Below are 27,734 nucleotides of genomic sequence, written 5' to 3' on the forward strand. Positions count from 1 at the left end.
AATGCTTGTATCATCTTTAGATAGCTGCTGCAAAACCTGGTTTAGAGATGCAGTTTAAGCATCTAGTTGATCTCTTTTAGAACTTTTTAAAACATTTAACTGTCTGAAGCACTACAGTATTTCCATGTTTGTGCTCTTAGCAACATCTTTTCTTTCCAAGTGCCCTTGAGTGTGAGGTGTCTAAAAGAAATGTCAGTCAAAAACCTTTGTGTGATCACATTACTTCTGAATTTGACATGGCAGTAGGGAGAAGATGCAAAGTAGGAAAGTACAATTCTGTTTGAAGCTGCTGTGTCAGTGAAATGGAGTAATCTGTAACAGCTGTAATCAGCTTTCACCAAAAGCCTTTGTCATGAGCACGTTTTTCACATTTGTTTTCTTAAAACTTTAAGGAACCTTAATTCTGTTGCCTGAATCTTCATATATTTCACTGTAGTGTTGCTGAGGCAGAAAAATCATCTCATTTAGTTTTCTTATCTTTGAAATAAGATGTTTGCTTGATCTGCTTGAAAATGTGAGATACATAATGAGTAGTTCCTTTTTACCACTGGCATCCTAACCCAAAATATACTACTCTGAATTTTACTTTGCACTTAATATATTTAATGCATAAATTTCTACCATATATAAGAGATTATGACATAGGTCATAGGATCAACCAGGTTGGAAGAGACCTCCAAGATCAGCCAGCCCAACCTAGCACCCAGCCCTAGCCAGTCAACTAGACCATGGCACTGAGTGCCTCATCCAGGCTTTTCTTGAACACCTCCAGGGATGGTGACTCCACCACCTCCCTGGGCAGCCCATTCCAATGCCAATCACTCTCTCTGCCAACAATTTCCTCCTAACATCCAGCCTAGACCTCTCGTGGCACAACTTCAGACTGTGTCCCCTTGTTCTATTGGTGGTTGTCTGAGAGAAGAGTAATGAAAAGAACATAGACATCTAGGCATTTTGGAAACATCACATTGCTATATTCCCTACTGCTGCTTCTGGGAAGTGTTCATGAAGATTAGTTCTTCTCTTACAACTCTGGAGCTGCCTTTCACTATTACTTGCTGGAGCAATTAATGCCAGCAAAAATCTGAAGTGTGGGAGTGACTAGGATAAAGGAGAATGCTTCCATAATTATGGCAGGAAATTCACTTGCAGAGCGTCTATGTAGGTACCTCCTTGGGTGTCTCATTTTTAAGCTTTTTTGTTTTCACAGTCTGTTCATCTAATCATAAGTTATCATTTCTGAATTGCTTATTAGGGATTTTTTTCTCATACATTTCAGAAAGCAAACAGAATCATTCTTCTGTGAGAAGTAAAACTGATCATGCAGAAACAAATATATTAGATTTAGAAGTCATTTTTGTGTTTCGAATCTTTCTTAATGGGAATTAATTCTTTATTTTAATTAGTTCAGAGTAAGCATTTTTAATGGTGTTGATCAGACTGTTATTAATGGATTTTTTAGTTTGCAAAACAGCATGGAGTGTGAAGCTACTTTCTTTAACCCAGTATATAAGTCAGTGTTATTTAGCCACATGTAGGTATATTGTTCTTAATTTTAAGCTTTTTTCCATGCTTTATGTCCCTACAGAAGTGTCCTACAAAACTGTTTTCTAAACTAACGAACAACTTTTCCTCTGCCTAACAAGTCTTTAAAATTCTTCTAATGATTCACAGCTTTGTCTGAAGAGAAGCTAAATTTGTCTTAGCTCTAATCTTCCAGAAGTCATCCAAACTCCTTGAGTAGCCAGTTGAAAGGGTAACTCTAAATGGCAGTTTGATCTGTTACTTAAGTAATGTGACCTGCATTCTGGGTGCCATTTTCTGTCCTCTGACTGTAGAAGATGCCATTATTAGACTGAATGCTTAATGTTTACAGGGTAAAACTTAGAGTTTATGGATCAGAATAAAGGAATGTGAGCTAGACTTAACTATCCTTCCCTTCAGGTAGTTGTGATTTCATTATCTATAACTACCTGAAGGGAGGCTGTAGCCAAGTAGAGGTTGGTCTCTTCTCCCAGGCATCCAGCAACACAAGAAAGGACACAGTCTCAAGTTGTGCCAGGGAAGGTTTAGGCTGGATGTTAGGAAAAAGTTCTTCCCAGAGAGGGTGATTTGTCCTTGGAACGGGCTGCCCAGGGAGGTGATGGAGTTGCTGTCCCTGTATGTGTTCAAGAAAAGCCTGGCTGAGGCACTTAGTGCCATGGTCTAGTTGATTGGCTAGGGCTGGGTGCTAGGTTGGTCTCGATGATCTTGGAGGTCTCTACCAACATATTTTGATTCTATGGTTCTGTCACCCACTTAAATGTCTTCCCAACATATTTTGTGTTAGCATGCTGAAGTTCTGCTGAATAGTTTCTAATACTTTTTCACACACAGTGCATATCCCATAAGGAAACATTTCCTTCAGTATTTCCTAATTCTTAACTAGGTCTTTAAATCTTTCATTTATTGTTTATGGCCAATTACTTTTATGTAAGTTATTATTAAAGAGGTGAACATTCACATTTGCTTTTGAATTGTAATGTAAAAGAGTGTGTGTGTGTCTAACTAAATGGAGCATATTTAAATAATACATTACCATATTTTCTCATGGAATATTCTATCAGCTTTCCTCTCCCACATAATAGAAAAATTCCACTAAAAGTCTCACATATGTAGGTCTTTTTATTGCCAAAAAAAGGTCTGCTTTTATGCACTATGTATTTTTCTTGCTTTTCTTTGGCTTTGTTCATTTTGAGTAATGAAAATGCACGTGTTAACCGCTGTTAGAACTGTGCTAGTTTGAAGCAGGGTAGAATATTTTGGTGTGAAGGACTAGGTAACAGGCTGTGGAAAGAAAACAAAGGTGATGTCTACTTTGCTCACAGGCTTCCTGAGATGTGTAGGAACAAGAAATAAAAACATTAGATAACCACTCTCACTTGGGCTGCTGGCTGAGCTGCATCTCTCTAACCTCACCCTCCATTTTTTGGACTAACCCACTTTGCTTCCTAACCCCCTGGCCGAACCTCCATTCTTCCTTGGGACTGGGGTAAGGTTGAGAGGGGTAGGAGGAAAGTGAAGGGGTGGTTGAGAGCCCCTCCTGAGGACTCAGGTTTCTGGGAGGGCTGTTGTGTTTCTGTATTACCTTTTCCCTTGTCTATTTCTGTATATACTGTAGATATCTGCTTGTATGTTGTGCCAGCTGTAAATAATAAGCTTCCTTCATATTTCCAGAGCCAGCTGAGTCTAGTCTGGGTGATTTCCAAAGTGGAGGGGGGCTGGGGACCACCCAAACTATCACAAGAACATAGATGTTCTAGGAGGTACATCTGGCTCAGATGAAAGGAAATGTTTATTATTTACAGCATATTACCTAAAATTCTTGTGATGATTGAAACATGTAAGAAATGCAGTACACTTGATCTCAAAATCTGACAAGCATGCAAAATACTATGTAGAAGACTTGTATTAAGTCACAAAACAATGCCCCTTACCTACTGTCAAAACAATTAGACAGTTATGTCTTCTTCATAGCTATGGCTATCCTGTGACTACTTGGATTTTGTGTAAACTTTCTCTTTTACCTTCCAATGACACTTCTGTAAATGTTAACTCATCTGAAAATGCACAAAAGATCTTAGTCCTTGAATTGATTTTAGTTTTAAAAGCACAAGTGTACAAGTAACAGAGATGGAAAAGGAAGGGATGAAAAGCAAGATAGGAATTTATATCAAGAGGCAATATATTACCTTAGATCAATAGATATTTTATTTAAAATAGGCTTTTCTTTGGGTTAGAAGCTGAAGAAACAGTTCAATTTAAGCTGCCTTAGTTTCAGGAGTGTGATTTGCTCTCTAAAGTTTATAGAACTAGTCTCTTCCCATCCCAACAGAAAAATGAGATGTGTTTGGTTGTGTTTTTTTTAGTATTGAGAAAGTTTAAACTTAGCTAGAATGTTGTCTTTTTACAGGGCTAAAATTTGAATGAGATTAATTTTGCCTTGATGATCCCTTAGAAATAAACTGCAGGGGATAGAAACCATTGTTTTTTTTCATGTCACTGCCAAAGAAACAACATTGCACAGCTGATGCAGAAAGCTCAAATCTGACCCAGATACTGGTTTTAGCTACAAAACAGAACAGAAGTTAATTGCATTTTCATGCACTGAATGAAGTTGCTTGAAAGTCTGTCCAGGGATATCTGCAAAAGTTGGTATAAAGGTAAAATGAATAATTTTGTGACAAGTCACAGTGACTTTCTGTACTTTTTATACCAAGTTTTGTGCAAACTCTTTGTGTCCAAATGCAAAACAGTAGATTGTGCATATGTGTACATACATCTGCAACTATCTATCACCAGGAGTTCCAAAAAGTATTTACCTTGAAGTGCTCTTCTGTACAAAGTTAAATCCATCTTCATATTCTATTTTATCTTAAAGTTTTAGTTTCTTTTTTTCCCCCAAACAATTCTGAGGGACACTTTTTTTTTTTTTTCTGGTCAATTCATGATGAGACATTTAGTGAAATCCTAGTTTAGTGTCAGTAATCCATGCAAGAAAATTATGTGGGTTGGATGGGACCTCTGGAGATCATCTAGTCCAACCCCTCTGCCAGAGCAGGTTCCTCTAGAGCAGGTTGCACAGGACAATGTCCAGGTGGATTTTGACTGACAGCAGGGATGGAAGCTCCACCATCTCTGGGTAACATGTTCCAGTGCTCAACATAAAGAAGTTCCTCCTCATGTCTGGATGAAACTTCCTCTGTTCAAGTTTATGCCCATTATCTCTTGTCCTGTTACTGGGCACCACGGGAAAAAACCAGTCCCCATTCTCTGACACCCACTCTTAAAGTACTTGTAAGCATTGGTAAGATTCAACTGTCTTCTGCAGTCTAAAAAGCCCAAAGCCCAACAGCCTTTCTTCTTAAGTTCTCTAATGATCTTTGAAGCTCTTTCCTGTGTCCTCTCAAGGAGCTTTCTGGACACAACAGTCCAGATAAGGCCCACCAAGAGCAAAGGGGAGAGAAACCTCCCTCAGTCTGCTGGCCGCACTCTCCTTGATGCTTCAAAGCCTTCTTGGCCACAGTGGAACATCTGTAGTTCGTGGTTATGATGTTATCTACCAGGACTCTCAGGTCTGTTTCCTGAGAGCTGCTCTCCAGCAGGTCAGCCTCTAATCTGCACTGGGTACCTGGGTGTTTTCCTCCAAAAGTGCAGTATACTACAGTTACCCTTGCTGGATTTCAAAAGGTTACTCTATCCCCGTATCTCCCTCCTGTCCAAGTCATGCTTGATAGCAGCACATCTTTTGGCATGTCAGCTAACCCTCTCAGTTTTGTCATCAACAGATTTGCTGAGGATACATGCTATCTCTTCATCCAGGTTGTTGATGAATATATTGAATAGGACTGGACCTGTAACTGACTTCAGGGACACAACTTGTTATGGAACTCAAGTTGTTATTGTGTACCTCAACAAATGAGAGTGTTTACATTCCATTTGCTTCCAGTATTATGCCATAGAACATTTGACCTTTCAGTAACAAGAGCAATTCTCACAAGTTAGGGGTGACAATGGCAAAGACTTCCCCTTTAGTGTTAGACTGAAGATGCTCCACGTTAGCTTTTATATATAGCTTTTTCAAATCACTGAAGACTGACTGAATTCATGGAGAAGTGCTTGAAGATTAAGACATGGTAGACAAATAGGTCAGAAAACTGTGGATGTGTGTTGAAATAAGTGATTTATTTCATTTTCATAGGTCATAAAGCTTGCTTTTGAAGAATTTGAACTGGAAAGAGGCTATGATACTCTGACTGTTGGGGATGCTGGGAAAGTTGGCGATACCAGAACAGTGTTGTATGTGTAAGTACAGAACTTTATTTTTTTTCCTTGGGAGTTCATTGTCACTTTTGAGTCATGAGGAGGATGTTCTTCACAATGAGAGTGATTTGCCATTGGAATGGGCTGCCCAGGGAGGTAGTCGAGTCACCATCCCTAGAGGTGTTCAAGAAATGCCTGAATGAGGCACTTAGTGCCATGGTCTGGTTGACTGGCTAGGGCTGGGTGCTAGGTTGGACTGGATGATCTTGGAGGTCTCTTCCAACCTGCTTGATTCTATGATTGAACATTGTAATTTTAATGTATACAATTTGTTTATATAATCTAAACTTCAAATACTATGAAAGACACTTATTCGTTAAAAAATTTATTCCACATCTTCAGTAGCATCTTTACAGGTTTTAGTATTGGCAACTAAAACCTGTCACTAGGTTTAAAAAAAAAAAAGAAAAAAACAACAAAAGAAAGCAAAACAAAACCAACAAACTGACCTGTAATGGAGCAGTAATAATTGATGTGAGATGATATTTATTTCAAAATTAATATTGCTTATTAGTGTTGATATTCAGGAGCTCCTCTCCCCACACACCAATTTTAATAATGATTCTTTGCATGGTCGTGAAAACATTATACCAAGGAATAACTAGATCTGGAAATAACTAGCAAATATATATATAAACATTAATTGAACTAGAAGAAAAGGTTCTTGTGGTCAATATACTGCTTGCCCACTAGATGGACTCAGGAAGCTCATTTCAGCTTATGGTAGAAGTCTAGGTGAATTACAAGAGGCTTTAAGCATTTACTCACAAAATATTAGTATCCTGTTTCCTTGGGACTAACTACAGCTTCAAACAGGACTCAAACGATTTCAGGGAATTCTGTTGGTGTTTTCTTAGCTGCTGAGGCTTGAGATTCTTCCCAGGCTTCACAGGATGCTGGGGAAAGGAGGCAGACAGTCACTGGTCCTGATGTCGCTGAACTATCTGTGTGTCCCTTCCAGAGCTCCTTGTCTTGGCAGGTGTAGGCAAGATATCTTGCAGTGTGCAGTCTTAGCATGGGTGTCATGCTGGCAATGCAGGCTGAACGCAGGGAGGCATTTAGGGCCTGTTCCTGGTAAAATCGAATCAGTGTAGTTTCCAGGCAAACAAATCCTGAGTATCAAGGTTTGTTACTTTGTGGCAGAGCTAGCTTATATCTTAGCATGGCATGGCAAGATGCAGTAAGGCAGTATACTGCCAGAAGTAGAGAGCAATGATGGCAGGCAACAGCAGACAAGCAAGCACAAATACAATGGCAGAGCACGTTGTGTTACCTGCTCCTCTCTTTTTATCAGTAGAGCCCAAGGCTAATGGGCCTTTGGACAGAGAATAGCCAATCAGAATGGCAGTTAGCCAAGCTTGTCCATCTTAGGTGAAACAATAGACTTTCTTTAGCCAAATCTGGGAAAAACATAGGCCTTGCATAAGGTGGGCACAAGCCAAGAGTTTGTACTTTGTTTACTGCAGGATGCAAACAGGAGCAAAACAAGTCTGGCCAAGCCAGGTTCCTTAGACTAAATGGCTCCAGATGCTTTGTCCTCTTTCCCACAGTTGCTTCTCCCCAAAACAGAAGAAGAGAGAGCAGAAAAACAAGTCTGGCCAAGCCAGGGTATCTATAAGCCTATTTTGGCTTATTCAGGCTTACCACAATACACCACCCCCCAAAAAACAACACTAAAGCAATTACTAACTGTATAGATCTAATTGTATGCATTAACAATTAAGATTTTTTTTTAAAGGAGTCTCAGATTTCAGTCAACAAAATTCATCTTTGTGTGTAAAACAACCTATTGGTTAATTTCAAAGCTTGTATACTTAAAATTAAAGTTAAACACTCATCATGGATTAATAATATAACATCTAGAAACTGGTGTAGCTTAGATAAATCAGAAGAAAGCTCAAAGCTAGGCAGCTAATCTTAAGATGGTTATTCAACACTGTCTGGGTTACTTGAAAGAATAGGTACCTGTACAGATTGGTTAGTTTTTTTTCTACCTTAATCATCTCATTTTGGCTGTGTGTGTCCATTTTCCTTCCTTTGTAATAGGAGCTTGTGGTCACAAGATATTTTAACTGTAGGTTTTAGAGGGTTAAGTTAGCATATAAATACTGATAACTGAACACAAAACAGAATTACAGTGTTGATATAAATAAGGGAAACCAGGAGCATTTTTTTTTCTTCCTAATAATATTCCTTGGTATTGCATGGAAATGTACTGGATTGATTTTTAATCCATGTGCATGATTTAAATCTTTATTTGATGTAATTTTAACAAATGAGTGTGCCTAATACCCACATAATTTCTTTGAAGTTCAAATTAGAGTACTTATGGAGGAACAGATCTGATAGCAGTTACTATATGTACTTGTTTATGAATTTACTTATTAACGGCTGCTTTGTGAACTATGATATCAAAGTACATAGAACATCCACAGTTTATTTTGTCTCAGAAACTAAGGCTGGAAAATGATTAAATGATTTGCATGATGCAAGTGTTCCTTGCGTGGCAGTATTAAGTAGCATCTACAAAGTAAATTGGAAATCGCTTGAAAATTCTGTGTTTAACATCTTCAATAGAGGAAGCCCCAAATATGACAGTACAGTGTCACAATATTTAGCAATTAATCTGAATTTCTAATGTGACACTGGTTTTGCAGTTATTCCATGCTGGATTTTACATTAACATTATGAAATAGATTGTATTTAAACTACCACAGATCTGCTTCATTTCATTTGCTTTAGAGAAAGGTCTTCTGTAGATGTAAAGGAACTTTCCTTATAAAACAGTAGGTCCTCTTGCAGACTATATTATCTTGAGAAAGCTCATAACTAAATGTCAAAGTGATTTTTTTTACCATAATTTTATATTAGTTTGCTTTAATAACTTCTATTATCTTTAATGAGGTTTGAGGAGTGCCTGGCAGGTTTTTATTCTTCTCAGGGGCATGAAGAAGCTCATAGCAAAGACCTTTCTGACTAGATTTAATTTATAATTTCTCAGAATCTCTTAAAATGTAGTATTGCTTTTCTTATCTCAGAATATTAGGGTTTGGAAGGGACCTTGAAAGATTAGCTAGTCCAATGCCCCTGCCAGAACAGGACCAGCTAGAGCAGGCCACACAGGAACACATCCAGGTGGTTTTGAATGTGCTGAGCAAGTTTCCATAGGCAGGTTAAATGCCAGGATTTCTGCAGAAATTCTACTGTAGAAACTCATGCATTTGATTGTAAAACTCTTTTGGTTTGAACTAAATGTACAGAAGCGAAGACATTTTAAAATTTATACTTGATTTCTGTGGCAAAAATGTGATTAGCTTGCCATGGGAAACATGGTCAAGGCCCCACAGATCAATGTGATCAAAGGCAATGGCACGTAGGCTCCAGATGATTCAATGTGAATTATGCCCGAGACCTTTACTGGCCAGTTCAGCTCTCAATATATCCCTCAGGGCATAAGGCACATGCCTACACATTAGCACAATTAGTCAAGGACAACCCCCTTCATCAGCATAAACCATGCCATGTTTTCCTTATTAATGAGGTGTCCCTTATCTATCCTTTCTGAGATGAGGTAGCCAGCAGCTGGTGGGAACCAAGGTCAGCATCCGCCTGTTACTATCCTTCTTCACTTTGCTTTCCCACGGATTTCTAAGTGGTTTGAAACTTTCTCCTTTGTATGAAATTGCTGTGTCTGAACATAAAAGCCTCAGCCTCATGCAGAATTTCCTCACTGTCATATGCTGGAACCCTCAAAATAGCGGCTACTTCTGGGTGCTTTAGTGGAAGCTCAATATTCAAACTTCATAATTAACTCAGGTGTACCAGGGTATTGAGAAGACAGCTGTTCAGTTAGCATTGAAAACAGATAACAGCAGGTCAATAAAGAGGGGAACTTTAAATATTTAATAGGAGGAAGATTGAGGGAGACAACAAGAATCACAATACATAAGTGATCCCTCTTAGCACAAACTTTCTATATATGCAAACTTGTGACCATTCAAACATATCTGTGTAACCTCAATGCAGTAGCTCTACAGCTGGTGGGGAATAGGAGGGGATGCTGATGTTTAAAAGGAGAAGAAAAAGACTCTCCAAGTCTAATTTTTGGAAGAAATTGGAAAACATATTAGAAAAGGTTCTATTAAATACCAATATACTTAAAATAAGAGCAGCTTATTTAAAATCAGATTAATTATTACTATGTCAATATAGTTGGCATTTTGAATAGGGATATATTGAGGTTTATTTTTTTAAAGAGTCTGATTTTAGCATTTATAGTTAATTTTCTAGCAAATCTTAGCAGCTTAATTAAAGGTGGCTATGCCTATCAAATTCCTGATTTTTAAGCATTGCTTCATCTGTAAGCCTCACCTGTTGAAAATGTAGCAATGCCATTTGATGTGATGTGTTTATGCTGGGATAGTTAGCTCTGGAAATACAGCAATATACCTTACTGAAAATTAATCTCAATATATCTGGTCCATAAAGTTTTGAGTGTAGTTATTTCTCATGTTTAACAGAGTTTGCCTAGAAACTAGTGACTCCCCTTAGGAAACAATTCACTAGTGATAATCGTACTGGGTGAACATTTCCTCTAATGCTGTGCTTCAGGTTCTTAAATTCTTGTCAATTAAATTAATACTCTGCTTTAGAAAGTCTGTTTTGCCTTCAGAATATTTCAGTTCTTTTCTTGCAGCAGTTACATTCAAACTTAATTTACTTTTAAAAACTTACTCCCTTAAAACATGAATCATTTAACTTTTTGTCTATGAAGAACTTGTAATGTTTTTTTCTCTAATACAAAGAAGAAATTGCAAATTAGTGATTCACAGCCAGCCACTTAAGTCAGCTACCTCATTCCTCATTACACAGACAACCATCCCTGACAGAGAAACCCTTTTTTTTCCTGTAAAGCTGTATCCTTTCCTTTTATTTGCACCATTTGAATGCAAGTATTTATTGAGACCATTTTCTGCTGCTTATGTGTCCTGAACCAGGGCTTGACATTATGGACTGGTATTTTGGTTAAGTGTTTTAAAGGGAAAGAAAGGCTAGAAATTGTTATTGATGTGGCTTCAGAAGGTGAGCTTCAAAATGTGTATGTACTCTTCACCTTTTTTAACTTGCATATCTATTCTAACATCTCCTACAATACTTTTTTTTTCCTATGTAACTTACTGTTTGAAGGTATTTTTTCTATGCTACTTAGATCATTAATTTATGTGAATGTCACAACTATATTGACAATTAATAATTTACCTGTGAAAATATAGCAATTATTCTGCCTCTAATCCAGCATCTTTTTGAACATGTACAGTTCCTAATAAGTTTGTCAAGCAACTCAAATTTTCAAACTAAACAGGTGGGCAGGCAGTAGTAATTAGTAAGACTAATCCGTTCTGCTCAGATGAAAAGCTCTTTTTAAAAGAAATATTTTATTTATAGCATATCAGAGTGAGAAACTGAAGTATTTCAGATATGTGGTGTACCATTTCTTGTTCATAACCTTGTCGGATGATAATTTAGATGCCAGACAGAGAAGAATCCTATAGCTGCACTCATGTTTCCTTAGTTCTCTCCTCCTTTCTAATAAACCTTTCCTTTTAAAAGTCTTAAGATGTTTTTAATATGTTTTGGAAGAATCCAAATACTGGTTACTCTTTATAACTTCTTCCTTGAAAAACTCTCCTTCTGAGACACCTTGTCTCAGTTTAACACAGTATTTGTTTTGCTTATCTTACATATTTATTTATCTCACACATAGTTGCTTATCATAGTCAAGGCTGAGAGTCAGAAGACACAGAATCCTCTATGTGATGCATTTGAGCAATATAGAGCTACGTAAATGAGACAAAGTCACTACCATTTCCTTACATCAACTACAGTTACTGCTGTACCTGCAGCTTGCATCCCCAAAGCTTCTGTTGTATGGAGCCCTATGTGGACTCTTCTAGTTGTGTTTTTTATTTTCATAAGTGATAACAGCTTAGAGAGATCCTGTAGCTTTTTTTACGGGCAGCTTTTCCCACTGCTTTTTAAAGATGGTGTAGTTGTCACCAAGATTTGAGCAGTTGTTCAGCCTAAGTGCTGGAATTTGATTGCATGGTAGGAGTCTTTCACCATGAAGTAATAATCTACAAAGATTGGTGTTTTTTTCTTAATTGCTTTTTGACACACATCTATTTTTTTTTTAATTGAGATACCAGAATTACAGATGTATAAAGGACATTATTGAGGAAGTTGTAATGGTTTTTGGTGATATCCACTGGCTTGCCTTGTACACATCAATGCATAATTATCTCATGTTACTGTATGAGAAATAGCAGTTTCCCCTTAAATATAAGAAATTGAGTTATTTGAATGGAATAGATGAGGTTGTAGTAAATTCCTCTGGACTTAGGTACTGTAAGGCATATAAATCATTTTGTTTCACTTTAAGAAAGCATGTTAAAAAGGCACTAGTAATCAAAACAAGTATACACTATTTAATTCATATGGTCCTTCACATCTCCAGTAGTTTATTTAATGAAAGTTTTAGATAGGAACAACTTTATAAATTTAAAAATACACGTTTTAATACACAGTCATTGGGGAAAAAAAAAACTTTTTTTTTTCTTCACATTGTTCTAATCCATATAAAATGCCTGTATACGAAAGAGCTGACCAGAATACTAGGAGAATATATCCTAAATAGTACTAAATAATAGTATATTAAAAAAGCTGTGGGTAGTAGTAATAGTGGTTTTAATTTATGCCTCTGCATATGACTTTGCAATTTGTCCTACATGCAGACTCACTGGATCCAGTGTTCCTGATCTTATTGTGAGCATGAGTAACCAGATGTGGCTTCATTTACAATCCGATGACAGCATTGGCTCACCAGGATTCAAAGCTGTTTATCAAGGTATGAACTAAATTAACTGCTTTAAAATCCTGTTGTAAGTTCTTTCATTACATCACAACAAATGTACTGAAAATATGCATTTAGTCCTTTTACAAATGTAGAAGCTTGATAGAGTCTCTTTGCTTTTAGTTGATGGCTAACAGAAATATAGATTTGCAAAGATCGACAAAATAACTAAAAAGAATTGGAAGTGACCAAGTAGTTGGGTTTTTTTTCTTTTTGCTTTGAGGTCAATAGAAACTAAACATTTCTATCATATTTAACAAAAATAAATGTCATATTCTGCTACCTTGTGCAATTCTTGGGTTTGGATAAATGTGAAAATTACAATTAGATTTCTAAGATGTTGCGGCAGTAGTTACTAAAGTTGTTTTCGTGCTGTACCAAGGATCGTCACAGATGTAGGTCAAGATGGTTTTGTTCTTCTGTCAGTTTAGCAGAAGAGTTACATGGTGTTACATACTCCTTCCTATGCTTTTTACTAAGTCTCTGTCTTCTTTAACAATGTGTATCAGCATACATGGAAACTTGTCTTACCTGCCACAGATATGTCAATGTGCAATACACTCAACCAAATAAAGCATATCCCTGTGATGTCATGTTCCTCAAGACCTTGCATATTTTCTAGATGGAAGGTGGGTTTTGCCTGTTATCCCAACCACAGTATAAAACTCAGGTAGATATTCTCAGCTATAAAAAAAACACTTTGAAACTGTTGTGATAATCATCAATAACAGAGAATGTCTCTTTTCATTCTATAAGTAACCTGGTGATGATACTATTTATGCCTTCAAAGAAACTCAAGGATGTTAAAATTAGAAATGACTGCTGTAGGCTTACTTGAACAATACACTCACAAAAGGTCAGAAAACAATATAGGAAAGCTCCCTTATCTGAAAACCATTAATATGTTGGACTGGGAAGTAAGTGACTGGCATTTGACCATCCACAAAATTAGCCTGCACTCTGTGGCACTACAAACAGATTAATTTGTAATATTTTATGGTGAAACTCTTTGACAACTCTCCACAGAACAAAAAAAGCTTTAATAGATGAAAATATTCATATGCAATATATTTATTGCCTGTCCTCTAAAACCACAGGTTTGAATGTATGAATTATACATGGGAAAAAAATATAAAAAGAAAGCATAGTAATCTATGAAAGGAAAACAAAAGGTTAGGGTAAAATACTAAGCTCAGAGTTTCCCTTGAATGACTTAGAAGATTTTTTTCCAAGCAAGAGAGATGCTGAGGTGCTGGAATGTGCCCAGAGAAGGGTGACAATGCTGGTGAGAGGCCTGAAACAAACCCTGAGAGGAGAGGCTGAGGGAGCTGAGGGTGTGCAGCCTGGAGAAGAGGAGGCTCAGGGGTGACCTCATTGCTGTGTACAGCTACCTGAAAGGAGGTTGTAGCCAGGTGGGGGTTGGTCTCTTCTCCCAGGCAACCAGCAACAGAACAAGGGGACATAGTCCCAAGTTGTTCTGGGCGAAGTATTGGCTGGATGTTAGGAGGAAGTTGTTGGCAGAGAGAGTGATTGGCATTGGAATGGGCTGCCCAGGGAGGTGGTGGAGTCACCGTCCCTGGAGGTGTTCAAGCAAAGCCTGGCTGAGGCACTTAGTGCCATGGTCTAGTTGACTGGCTAGGGCTGGGTGCTAGGTTGGCCTGGCTGATCTTGGAGGTCTCTTCCAACCTGCTTGATTCTATGATCATGTTGCAAACAATGATTTCCCTGAATGCATGTCTAGCTGTGAGCCTTCTTAAAAAGCCTAATTCCAATGATATTTTGAAGCACATGTTTGATCAGATTTCCAAGCAATAGCTTTTTTTTTTGTTATTGGTAGTGTGATGACCTTTATATATCAGGTTTATGTTTGTAAAAATAACCAAAGCAAACAACAACATTTGTCAAAAAAAACCCAACTGACCAACCAAAAAACCCCACAAGACTGCACAATTTCAGCATCACCTCTGCTTTGTACTGTGGCTGTATGCAAAACAACTGACATTTAGCCAAGCAATTGGAATATATTTTTAACAACTTTTTTTCCTCTGGTAGTCTCAGGAGGAGAGAACTATCTCTTCCAAAAAAACATTCCTAATGAAGAGCTTAAAGGTTTACTGCTCATTTGAGCATCAATACAAATCAAGGTGGTAAACTTGACATTTTCAGCTGCTTTCAGGGGCTGATATATTTCCTGACATCTCCAAGAGCTCTTAACAACTTGAAATGATATAGAATGATCAGGATTATATTACTGCTTCACCAGATCTCTTTTGCAACACTGTTATGAAGTAAAGTATAGACTAGTGAACTAAATCCACTTGTTTATGTAACCTTGTAATGCAGGAATAAAAAGTGAACTCTAAACAATTGATGAAGCAGATGCTATTATATGGGTTGTCAAGAAGTCTGGAAGTCAAAAGATTAAACATTTTTATCAGATCAACAGGTTTACAAGTTTGAATGGGAGAAAACCCTCAAGCTTAATAATGTTCTAAAATGTTCATGCTTAAAAGTTCAAGCTGACTGTCACCTGCTTTAATGTCATTATGGTACAGCTGATGGGAGCACAAACACTGAATGAGCTTAACAATCGTCTGCGGTACATCATTTACCTTGGACTTCAACAGTCATAAGCCACCTACTTTTAGATGTGCTACGCTCATGATATGTGTGGAATAAACTAGGCTCAGACATATCGTCCACCTTATCATTCCTCTTCTTGGCTGCAACTCTGGTCCCTATCAAGAACATTTCCAGGCCCAGCTTCTTGGATTTACATCAATATTAGTGTTGATACAAGGCATAATGCCATATTACATTCCCCTGCCCTGGATAAGCATAGCAATGACTACATCTGTCTCATCCACATAGCAGGTAACTGTATGTATGCTTGGACCTGCATTAAAAAGTGGCATAAACCAAATATTTCTGGATTTGAATCTGCCTAAATACCACATCAGATTGCAAGCTGCTGAGCAAGTGGTCTTAACCTGAGGTCAAAACACCATCGAAATTCAGCACAAGAGGAAAAATTGTAGCACCCAAAAAATGCATGGCATGTCTTGTTTGCTGTGCCCACACTGCTAGTTCTTTTGTCAGATGGATGTCTTTGGAAAGAGAAAGTGTATCTTCCTTTAATGTGGTCCAGGACTCTCAAGTAGTCAAGAGGACAGGAGCAAAGAAGGAAGGAGGCTCAGCATAAAACTAATTATGCAAGATACAGCTAAGAATGACATGTAGCGTTTTGTAGTTGCAAGGGGGCCACATCCAGTGATGTCACAAAATCCATCAAAGAAGCTTCATAGAGATTTCATTGGAAATTGTCCAGTCCTGCAAAATGCTAAAAGGTGATGGACTGAGTGCAACCCTGGAGGGCAGGATTTGTCCTGCAAAGACAGAACAGAAGCACTTAAGTTCTAAAGATGCTTTCATTGTTTCCTTTTTTCCCCCTTTTTTTTGATTCAGAAGAGTGATTGTTTTTTTTTAAAGCTACACTTCCTCCTTTTGGTTCTTTCCTGAAATAGAATAAAGTTCAGTTGAGCTATTTGCAAGTCCAAATGCAGTGAAATCAGCTTTGCTATTTTGAATGCTACCAAGGCATCTTTCTCCTTTTTTGTTTGCGGATACTTCCAAAGCTCACTTTTTTCACTTGAGCAGTGACTGCTGCTGTAACCTGCATAGAAGCACACTGTTCCTGAGGCTCTCACAAATCCCACAGATGACATCTCTTAATTTTCCATTTTGTCTGAACCTGGACTCATCACACCTGGTCTTTAAAGAGGAGGAGCACCTGTTGTACAATACACCAGGGGATACTCAGGATAAATAAGATCCTTTTGTTTGCCAAAGTTCTCAGCTGCCATAACCTTGAACTTCTGATATTTTCTTTTATCTCTGAGAAAAAGCAGTGCTTGTGTGCAGAAGACAACAGGTACACTTACAGTGCATATCACAGAGCTTCAGCATTTTGCAAATACTATTGCAATAATTACAGTATCACAGTATCATCAGAGTTGGAAGAGATCTCACAGATCGTCGAGTCCAACCCTTTACCACAGAGCTCAAGGCTAGACCATGGCACCAAGTGCCACGTCCAACCTTGCCTTGAACTGCCCCAGGGACGGCGACTCCACCACCTCCCCAGGCAGCCCATTCCAGTGTCCAATGACTCTCTCAGTGAAGAACTTTCTCCTCACCTCCAGCCTAAATTTCCCCTGGCGCAGCCTGAGGCTGTGTCCTCTTGTTCTGGTGCTGTTCTCCTGAGAGAAGAGAGCAACCTCCTCCTGGCCACAACCACCCCTCAGGTAGTTGTAGACAGCAATAAGGTCACCCCTGAGCCTCCTCTTCTCCAGGCTAAACAACCCCAGCTCCCTCAGCCTCTCCTCGTAGGGCTTGTGCTCGAGGTCTCTTCCCAGCCTCGTCGCCCTTCTCTGGACACACTCAAGCATCTCAACGTCCCTTCTAAACTGGGGGGCCCAGAACTGAACACAGTACTCAAGGTGTGGTTTAACCAGTGCAGAGTACAGGGGCAGAATGACCTCCCTGCTCCTGCTGACCACACCATTCCTGATGCAGGCCAGGATGCCACTGGCTCTCCTGGCCACCTGGGCACACTGCTGGCTCATGTTCAGGCGGGTATCAATCAGTACCCCCAGATCCCTCTCTGTCTGGCTGCTCTCCAGCCACTTCGACCCCAGCCTGTATCTCTGCATGGGGTTGTTGTGGCCAAAGTGCAGCACCCTGCACTTGGAGCTATTGAACCCCATCCCATTGGACTCTGCCCATCTGTCCAGGTGGTCAAGGTCCCGCTGCAGAGCCCTTCTGCCTTCCAACTCAGTCACGTCTGCCCCCAGCTTGGTGTCATCTGCAAACTTGCTGATGACTGACTCCATGCCATCATCCAGATCATCTATGAAGATGTTAAAGAGGATGGGGCCCAGCACAGATCCGAGGGACACCACTAGTGACTGGCCGCCAGCTGGATGTGGCACCATTCACCACCACTCTCTGGGTCCGGCCCTCCAGCCAGTTCCTAACCCAAAATTGAATAACTACTACTCTGCAATATAATTCCACTGGTAGCACAAGGCTGAGAAAAGTGTATGCTAAGCTAGCTGAAGCAGTTCTTTTGCCTAATAATTTTTTTGTTCACATTTATGCTTTGAGATACTCTCATTATCTAATTTTAATGCATTTATTGTATGCTGAATTGATTTTCCACGATGCCATTTCTTAATTAGGATGTTGTGTGTTGATAATTGAAGTGGTTGAAAGATGTCCAAATATATTGTGACAACCAAGTTTATAATCTAAAGCACAGTCTTGTTTGCATGATGTGACCAATTTCCCCTAAAACTGTGTTAAGTACTGCTAATTATATTTTCATCTTTCAACTGTTTAGAAACAGACTCCTGTGTTGTCTGTTCCGTTGCTTTGCTTAGGATCAGTGTTGGCTTTACAATCCTATAATTACACAGGGCAATTTGTTTGCACTTTAAAAATATTAGTACCTGACTGGTTCCTGTCTGGATAATTACCAAGTCTTTCTTGAGGTAATTTTAGGTGAAGGTGTTCAAGGATATTCTGTTGTAAAAGAAGATAAAGCACAGCTCTTTTCCAGTTTAAGGGGACAAATTATATACACATGTGATGGTACAATTCCTTGAGTTCTCTTTTCTATGCTTTTTGAGACAATTATTATCTTTGATCTTGTCCAGTCACCCTCATCCTCCATATGTTTTTCAAAATAATTGATCATAATTCATAGACTGCTTCAGTTTAAGTACTTTAATGTGAATTTAATTAGGCCCTGTTCCTTTGAATATGGCTACATTTTCTATGTAGTCCTTATTCTGTTCTCTCCCTATGCTGTCTTTTCATTAATGTTATTTGAACTGTTGTTATCTAGCATGTTTGTTTGTTTTTATTTGGTTTTTTCCTGTAGCCACTTCTCTATTAACATGAAATGACTTTCTACAAACTCTCCTATTGTATCTTGCCTCGTTCCTTCGTTCACCCTTTCATAAGACTTATCCTTACTCTGATCATTTCTGGAGACAACTGACCTTGTTTTTTACTGTACTTCCTACTTTCTGCTGTAACAGCATAACTTGCGTTCCACAGGATATGATTGGGCACTACTCAGCCTTTTGTATAGACAGGCTCTTTCTATTAATAAAGAAATAGGAGTTCTGTAATTTGAATATAATTGTGCTAGTTTGAAGCTAGCTAGAATGTTTTGGTGAGAAGAATTAGATTACAGGCTGTGAAAAGAAAACAATGGTGATGTCTACTTCACTCATTGGCTTGCTGAGATGTACAAGAATCAAAATCAAAACATAGATCAAGGCACTTCTCATACTGGGGAGCTCCAAGGTGCATCTGCCTCTAACCTCTCTGCTGTTTCTCTGACTAAACCACTTTGCTTCCTAACCCCCGGGCGAACTTCCATTATTCCTTGGGACTGCGGTAAGGTTGAGAGGGGTAGAGGGCAGGTGAAGGCGTGGTTGAGAGCGCCTCCTGGGGACTCAGGTTTCTGGGAGGGCTGCTGTGTTTCTGTATTCCCTTTGACCTTGTCTTTTACTATATATACAGCAAATATCTGCTTGCATATTTTGCTAAACTGTAAATAATAAGCTTCACTCAATTTCCAGAGCTGGCTGGGTCTAGTCTGGGTGATTTCCAAAGTGTGGGGGGGCAGGGAACACCCAAACTATCACAATAATGTTCCTCATCACTAAACACTAGAGCAGAAATGTGCAATAAGACCAAAAGTGTATTGGTAGTAGACAATAATAGTCAATAGTAAACAGCAATGAACGTTTATGGAAAAATGAATTATCCAGTGATAACCCAAGGGTACTTTCCCAGTTTTCAGTGATGTCTGGCTGAAGTACTTCCTCTTTGTCTCACTAACATTTTTTTCCCTGTATTTGTCCAGTCACTTTTTGAGCACATATTTCACGTCCCCAAAACTTTTTTTCACTTTAGTTGGTCACTCAGTTTCTTGCAAACAGTAAGTTTGATATTTTCTTTTCCTTCCCTTCATCTAATGTATGCCTTTTTTATATAGAGGAGCAGAAATACATACATATTTCAACATGCAAGTGAAATTGGGCTTTGTGTGATGTCAGAATACTGTTTGTTTGTTTTGGTTACTAATCCTCTTCTATCAATTCCCAACAATTTCAGTAGCTTACAGATTCATGGAATTCTCTTCACCGTGTCAGAGTTCTTGCTCCTGAGTGCTGTCAATTTAGAATCCATCTCTGTGCCTGCAAGCTCATTCCCAATTTGTTTTCCTACAGTTATTGAAAATTAATTTCCCTTTCTATTTTGGTAGTTAATATCATAAACTTTTCTGCAACAAGGAATGGGATGTTTTTAATTTTAACTGTTAACACAGGGAGGTCAGAGGAATAAGAGGAAATAACCTAAGTGATCAGTTTCCCTGTTTTTAAAGCATGCCTTTCTATGGAGTTCAGATGTTAAATTGAAGAGGTCTTGTCTGACACAGAAATAAATTTCTCAAGTACTTTTTCTTTATGTATTCACCACCTCTCAACTTGCCTTGACCTGTGTTGATTACAAGATGATAATTATGAGACATCAAATTCACATTTTTCAGTTTCAGAAGTATTTCCCTGGTGATGCTTGGGTTTTGCCTCTTTTCTTTGAAAGAGTGGATTGTTGTGTAGCTCCTGCATTTACAACTGTAATTTGTATTTATACATCTGAATTATTGATGTGTGAGTATAGTATCACTACTCAACTGGTAAAAGTTGTGTCTAGCTACAGATGTAGCAATTTGATGGTGGTTCATGAATCATCTAAGCCAGAGTATTGATTACTGTGCATGAACACACACTGGCATTAAACATCTCATTTTTACTGTGTGTCTTGGTCCTGCTGGGGCAGAATCCCAGGTCAGCCATTCTGCTGGCCTTTGGCATACTATTTGGAGTCAGCTAGGGGAGCTGACTCAAGTTGACTTATGGATGTATCCCATACCATAACTATCACACTGACTGTGAAGGGGGCATTTTACTGAGGATGGAAGTCTTTCTGTTCAAGCTCCTGTTTCTAGCTTGGGCTTCTTTTGACCCTGATTGTCTTTTTGCTCCTGAAGACTACCTTCCTGTTTGTTGTGTTCACTGTATATTTCAAAGGGTGAGTGTAGATTTGTACACTTGACATTGGAGGTGAGGTGTCATCAGGTGATAGAGCAACTGGTGGAGTTTAGCCCCAGATATAGAGCTGAAGGTTGGCATTTTGTAATCTAGTAATAAAGGGGGGAAAGAAGGTGAATTAATACCATGATTAATAAATTCAAGACTACCAAATGCTGTAATCTAGGAAGCGTTTTGTTATATATTTCAGATATCTGGGTCACAGAATTAACCAGGTTAGAAAAGACCTCTAAGATCATCAAGTGCAACTTACCACCTAATTGTTAACTAAACCATGGCACTAAGTGCCTCATGCAGCCTCCTCTTAAATACCTCCAGGGACAGGGACTCCACCACCTCCCTATGCAGCCTGTTCCAATGGGCAGTCACTTTTTTCATGATCTAACATTAATTTTGGAAAACACTGTCTTGTATCAATTCATTTCCCCTCCCCAACAACAGTAACATTTCATACTAGGAAATATGTGTCAAGCTTAGAACTGAATGCTACCCATGGACATTAAATGGACACTGTCTCCCTGAGTGATGTGGGTTTTGACTAGAATACATTTTCTCTTGGGAACGTAGTCATTGGGTTTTGTGTATGTGTAGATTTAAGGAACTTTCAAGCTTTTTATTGTGTGTGTTAGGTTTTTTGTGCAGTTTGCATGTCGACAACTAAGAGAGCCTCAGAAGTGTTTCACAGACTTGTGACGTTTTCTGAGTTGTTCTTAGGTTAACCAAGGAAGCACACAGGCTGAAAGCTGGAATAGGAATAAATTGGTTACATTTAATTGTAACAGTTTTGTGGTTATTTGGCTTTTCAATGTTAAATCATCTGATTTTTTTTTTTTTACAATATCTGATATATTGTGAGAGAACTTAAATCTCACCTTTTTATTTCCCAGACAGATTTTTATTAAACCTTTCTTTTTCCCAAAGGATAAAGATATTTTCAATAATGTTTCTGAAATGAATTTTTTAACTGTTTGTGTTTGCAAATCAAATACTTATATCTCCCCTCCGTGTGAAACTGAGTATTCTTGGATGAAGAGTGTTGTATTAAGAAGTACAAAATATCCACTTACTCCCCAAAGTTTATCCTGCATTCTTGTCTTCCTCAATAGAAGCTTAGTTCTGATGAATTCATATTGTACTAGCTTCCTATAAAGAGGAGTCTTCAACCTGCTAGGAAGCTTATGGTGACTTCTTCTGACATTACCCCTGTACCCCTCTCCTGAGGCTCAGTTGTTGCATCACTCGAGAGTTAGAAAGCATTCTGATCTCTTTTCTTCTTCAGTGAATTTATTAAGCAGAGATATTTCAGTGCTGGCTCTGTAAACCATGAAAACACCTGTTGCTTTCTTTGGAGGGATAAGTTTTCATCAATGCCTTTGCAGCTTTTGTCTCCTGATACCCCTGCCTGAGGCAGTGCTGCCCTCATCTTTGAGACAAGAGGTTTCTGGGGGGGGGGGGGGGGGGGGGAAGTATTTCTGATCGTTTTCACAGACTGGATTAGATATGGCTCTGTTATCAATGGAGGGCATGAGCTTTTAAATGCACTTCAAATGGGAGCTGTGTTTTTCTGTAGCTTTCCACAGCTCTGTGTAGGAATTCCTGCTGCCACAAAGTTTCTAGTGCTCTACTGTGGCAGCAGGAATTAGTGTCTCCATACAAACAAGCAGGTGAAACTACATCAAGGCATTTGTAAACAGTACACTTTTGAATCTTTGTTAGAAACATTATGTTGCTCTACTGCTGCTTTATTGTGGCTGTGTACTGAGTGTTTGCAATCACTCGGCGCCTGCTGGGTTGCACTCAGCACCTTCGAGGTTGCCCTCGGCGCCTGCTGGGGTGCACTCAGCACCTTCGAGGTTGCACTCGGTGCCTGCTGCGTTGCACTCAGCACCTTCAAGGTTGCACTCGGCACCTTCGAGGTTGCACTCGGCGCCTGCTGCGTTGCACTCAGCACCTTTGAGGTTGCACTCGGCGCCTGCTGCATTGCACTCAGCACCTTCGAGGTTGCATTCGGTTGCCTTGGGCGCCTGCCGGGTTGCCCTGGGCGCCTGCCGGGTTGCCCTGGGCGCCTGCCGGGTTGCCCTGGGCGCCTGCCGGGTTGCCCTCGGCGCCTGCCGGGTTGCCCTCGGCGCCTGCTGGGTTTCTGATTTCCTTTCTGGAATAGTCACACCTTTCTGTATCTTCCTTGAAGATTACCTAGAAAGGGCTCTCTTTTTATCCTGATGAATGCTCTGTTCTTTTATGAAGGGTGGCATAGCATTCTGCTTGCAGCTGCTGTAGTGGTGTGAGCAGAGTCTGTTGCTTTCACATACTTTAGTAGTGGTGACCTGCATTTTATCCCTTCTCTTGGCACTGTGGTGTGAAGACATGCACTACTGGTAGGAGGTAAGGTTAGTAGATGTAACAATATCTAGCAGCAGAGGTTTTTAATAATGTTGAATTATATTATTATTTAGTACTCTATTAATTGTGTTGAGTTTTCTTGTTATCTTTGAGTGTTTCAGATGTTATACATTGGAATTAATATAATTTTATTCACCAATTTGGGTCAACTGCACATGTTTTTTTACTGCAGGCGTAGCAACACAGTTGATAGAACCAGAAGTGTTTTGTTACACCTCAAATAGAAATTAATTTTATTTAAAACTGTTTTAATTTTTATGGCAAAGAAATGGAGCTTTAATTTTTCCTGGGCAGCCATGCACAGAGCAATGTGTGAAATGATTCAGCATTTCTATCCCAGGCAATCTCTACTGACATTTCCTCTCCTAACATTGTTGTAGCAAATACATTTCGTAAAATTGGAGTCTATTCTCATACTGGATATGTAGATTCAGTATAGACTCATAGAATGGTTTAGGTTGGAAGGGACTTCAAGGATCATCCAGTTGCAACCCCCTGCCATAGGCAGGGACACCTCCCACTAGAACAGGTCGCTCAAGGCCTCATGCAGCCTGGCCTTGAATGTCTCCAGAGGGGAGCAGCCACAACCTCCCTGGGCAGCCTGTTCTAGTGTCTCACCACCCTCACTGTAAGAACTTCTTCCTAGCATCTAGTTTGCATCTTCCCTCTGCCAATTTAAACCCGTTACCCCTTGTCCTGTCATTATAAGGCCGTGCAAATAGTCCCTCCCAAGCCCTCCTGTAGGCCCCTTCAGATACCGGAAGGCCACTATAAGGTCTCCTCAAAGCCTTCCCTTTTCCAGGCTGAAGAGCCCCAGCTCTTGTCGCCTGTCATGATAGCAGAGGTGTTCCTGCCCTCTGATCATCTTCATGGCCCTCCTCTGGATTTGCTCCAACAGTTCAATGCCTTTCTCATGTTGGGGGCTCCAGAACTGTACACAGCACTCCAGGTGGAGTCTGAGGAGAGCAGAGCGAAGGGGCAGAATCCCCTCTCTTGCCCTGCTGGCCACACTGCTCTTGCTGCAGCCCAGCACACAGTTGCTGTCTGGGCTGCATGCACTCACTACCGGCTCATGTTGAGCTTTTCATCAACCCAGACCCCCAGGTCCTTTTCCTCAGGGCTGCTCTCAGCCATTCACCACTCAGCCTGGAGTTGTGCTTGGGATTGTGTCGACCCAGGTGCAGGACCTTACACTTGGCTTTGTTGAATGTCATGAGGTTGGCCTGCGCCCACTTCTCCAGCCTGTCCAGGTCCCTCTGGATGGATCCGTGCCCTCTAGCAAGTTGACTCTGCCACACAGCTTGGTGTCATCTGCAAAATTGCTAAGGGTGTACTGAATTCCTCTGTCCATGTCACTGACAAAGATGTTCAACAGCCCTGGTGCCAGCACTGGCCCCTGAGGGATGCCACTTGTCAGTGGTCTCCAGGTGGATATTGTGCCATTGATCACTCGTGTGTGCATCTATCTAGCCAATTCCTTATCCAGCAGTGCTCCACCCATCAAATCCATGTTTTTCCAGTTTGGTGACCAAAATATCACGTGGGAGAGAGTTAAACACCTATACACTAAATAATTTAAGTAGTAGATCTCTTAGATAATATCCAGGTATTATGGTCTCAAATATTAATCTCAGTGTAGCTGAGTGCAGGTGTGAAATTCGTGACTAATTTGAAACAGGAGATTAAAAAAATACTTCCTCAAGCTGTATTATACTTTAGTGCTTAAAATGAAATTTACTGTCACTATCAATAAAGGATATACTTTTAATCATATTGCTAATGGCCTGAAAAATGGAACTGCAGATGTGAGAGGGAAATTCTTTATTACTAGGAAAAAGTTATATTTAATATGTCACCATACTAATGGAGACTGTCTGGAGAATTTGTGGCCAAATATGTAGTGATTCAGTACAGTCCTGTGGTTAAGCATGAGTGTTTTATCTTCAGTAATGCAGGTATGGCAATTATTAGCTTATGAAAAGGTTTTAGATGCTAAGTCGTATCAGAGATGGTTTTACAGCATTTACCTCTAGTTCCCTTTCAACTATGAATATAGTGTAGGGCATAATGCTAAGTAGTTTGGAAGCACGTCTGATACAGGCATATAAATTGCTTGAAAATGTATTGTTCTTACTGTGTTTGAATTTTTTTACCTGCAGAGATTGAGAAAGGAGGTTGTGGAGACCCTGGAATTCCATCATATGGGAAAAGGACTGGCAACAGTTTTCTGCATGGAGATACACTTACCTTTGAATGTCAAGCAGCTTTTGAACTGGTGGGAGAGAGAACAATTACGTGTCAACAAAACAACCAGTGGTCTGGCAATAAACCCAGCTGTGTTTGTAAGAATATATATATATTTTTTTTTTTTTTTTTTTTTTTCTCTCTGAATTATTTTTCTGACCTTAGCCTCTTGTTTTCCTTAGCATTCATGATTAGGCAACAGGGAAATATTTCAAAAGACCTCGAAGACTTTTTCAGTCACATGAATTTTTTTTTTGGCTTAATACTAGCTCAGTTATGTGGAATATAATTTAGAATCATTTTAGGTTATGTTCTTTGTACTCTTTTTGTTTTTAATTGTGCCCTTTAACATTCTTAAAGTAAATATGTGTTGAATCAGACTCTAAGTGAGCAACTTCTAATAACATGGAAGTCTTTGAAAGGGCTCTGTGGCACACGCACAGTAATTCTGGCAGTGCAAAGCAAGCTGCAGATCCATGTTAGGAAAGATTGGTGTGTTTTTATGATATCCTAATAAAACATGAAAGTGAATGTAAGAAATGCAAGTATATTCAACGTGAAGAAATCGTAGATAATGTCATTACTTGTGAGTTTTGTTTTAAAAGATAAAATGTGTTTGTAGTAGATGGGTAATTGTTGTTCTTCTGTAGATGGGTAATTGTTGTTCTTCTGTAGTAAAATCTTCCCAGTGCATAAGTATATTAGGCACTTCATATATAAAACATCTTCAAGTTCAGTGTTGAGTTTTCAAAACAGCCTTGGTGAAGTGTCCAGTTCTACTTGGGCATTTGTATTTTTCAGTAGTGTTGGTGAGAAAACTTGGTCCTAAAAGCTCTTGCTCAAGACACATCTTAATTTCTAGTGGTTTTTGCATCAGCATGAACTTTGTGTACTGCAGACAGAACTGGCCCTTGTGCTTGGTTATTTAGATTGCTAAATACATTTTCACACAATCCTTTAGAAAAAAAAATAGGTCATGTTTAAATTTGAGGTTGCATTTTCATTTTACAACAAACCTGCCAATTTTACCAACTTCTGAGACATCAAGCATTACTTCAACTTTTTTAACATTCTCTGTATGCTTCTAGATATCTTGCAGGTTGTTGTGCAATCAGTTAACCTCACTGGAGGAAATAAGAACATGAATGTGTAGTTTTGCCACCCAGGCTTCAAAAGCATTGTTTTCTACAAGCATGAAATGTCTACACAAGAATTTATAATGTTTGTGGATAGTATTTTGAGAATCTATTTTTGTTCTCTTTAGTCTCCTGTTTCTTCAACTTCACCACACCCTCTGGAATTATTCTTTCTCCAAATTATCCTGAGGAGTATGGGAACAATATGAACTGTGTCTGGTTAATTATCTCAGAGCCTGGAAGCAGAATCCATCTGATTTTCAATGACTTCGATGTAGAACCTCAGTTTGACTACCTAACAGTGAAAGACGATGGCATTTCAGATTTACCACCTCTTGGCACTTTCTCTGGCAATGAAGTCCCTTCTCAGTTGGCAAGCAGTGGGCACATAGTAAGACTTGAATTTCAGTCGGATCATTCTACCACTGGAAGAGGATTTAATATCACTTATACAAGTGAGATCATCTTCTTTCTCTCTCTCTCTTTTTTTTTTGCCCACCTAGTCCTAACATCAAGGCATCTTTCTTCATAAAGAGAAAGAGAACAGAAGTAAATGGTAATACATGCATAATTGTACTGCTTTAAGACATCCTCCTGATATTCATTATCTTCTCTGAATCTTTTTTTCATGTGTTTATTTTAATTATTATAGTGCTGAGGAATTCCCATCATTATTTAAGGGCCTTTATAGCTGACATTATGTAAATGCAGAGCATGTAACTAAAACCCAGATCATTCAGATCAAAGCATCCAGTGTAAATGATTTAATATACATTCCAGTATAACCATGAGGAGTAAGTTCACAGAGGTGTAAAACTTAAATCCAAAATGTGAAAATGTTAATCTAAAATGCAGAGAAGTATGGAAAGCAACTTGAATATCATTACAAAGAAATAGCTCTGGAACAAACTTCGCTTTTGCATTTTATCTCCCATTTAGATGGTGTGTTATCTAATAGTACAGACTCCTAAGAATCTAGATCTGTTTTTTTTG

At 39.1% G+C, this 27,734-nt stretch overlaps 1 protein-coding gene across 1 annotated transcript in view; it reads left to right on the plus strand.

The window, feature by feature from the left end:
• Window positions 1–27,734, plus strand: part of CSMD1 (CUB and Sushi multiple domains 1) — a 1,024,926-nt gene that overhangs the window by 762,865 nt on the left and 234,327 nt on the right. The window contains exons 11-14 of the mRNA XM_064145849.1: window positions 5,741–5,844; window positions 12,654–12,766; window positions 25,521–25,703; window positions 26,870–27,196. Coding sequence (XP_064001919.1) covers window positions 5,741–5,844; window positions 12,654–12,766; window positions 25,521–25,703; window positions 26,870–27,196 — 727 coding nt within the window. The remainder of the gene's footprint in view (window positions 1–5,740; window positions 5,845–12,653; window positions 12,767–25,520; window positions 25,704–26,869; window positions 27,197–27,734) is intronic.

This window comes from Pogoniulus pusillus, chromosome 7, assembly GCF_015220805.1.
Source record: "Pogoniulus pusillus isolate bPogPus1 chromosome 7, bPogPus1.pri, whole genome shotgun sequence".
NCBI classification, from domain to species: Eukaryota; Metazoa; Chordata; class Aves; order Piciformes; family Lybiidae; genus Pogoniulus; species Pogoniulus pusillus.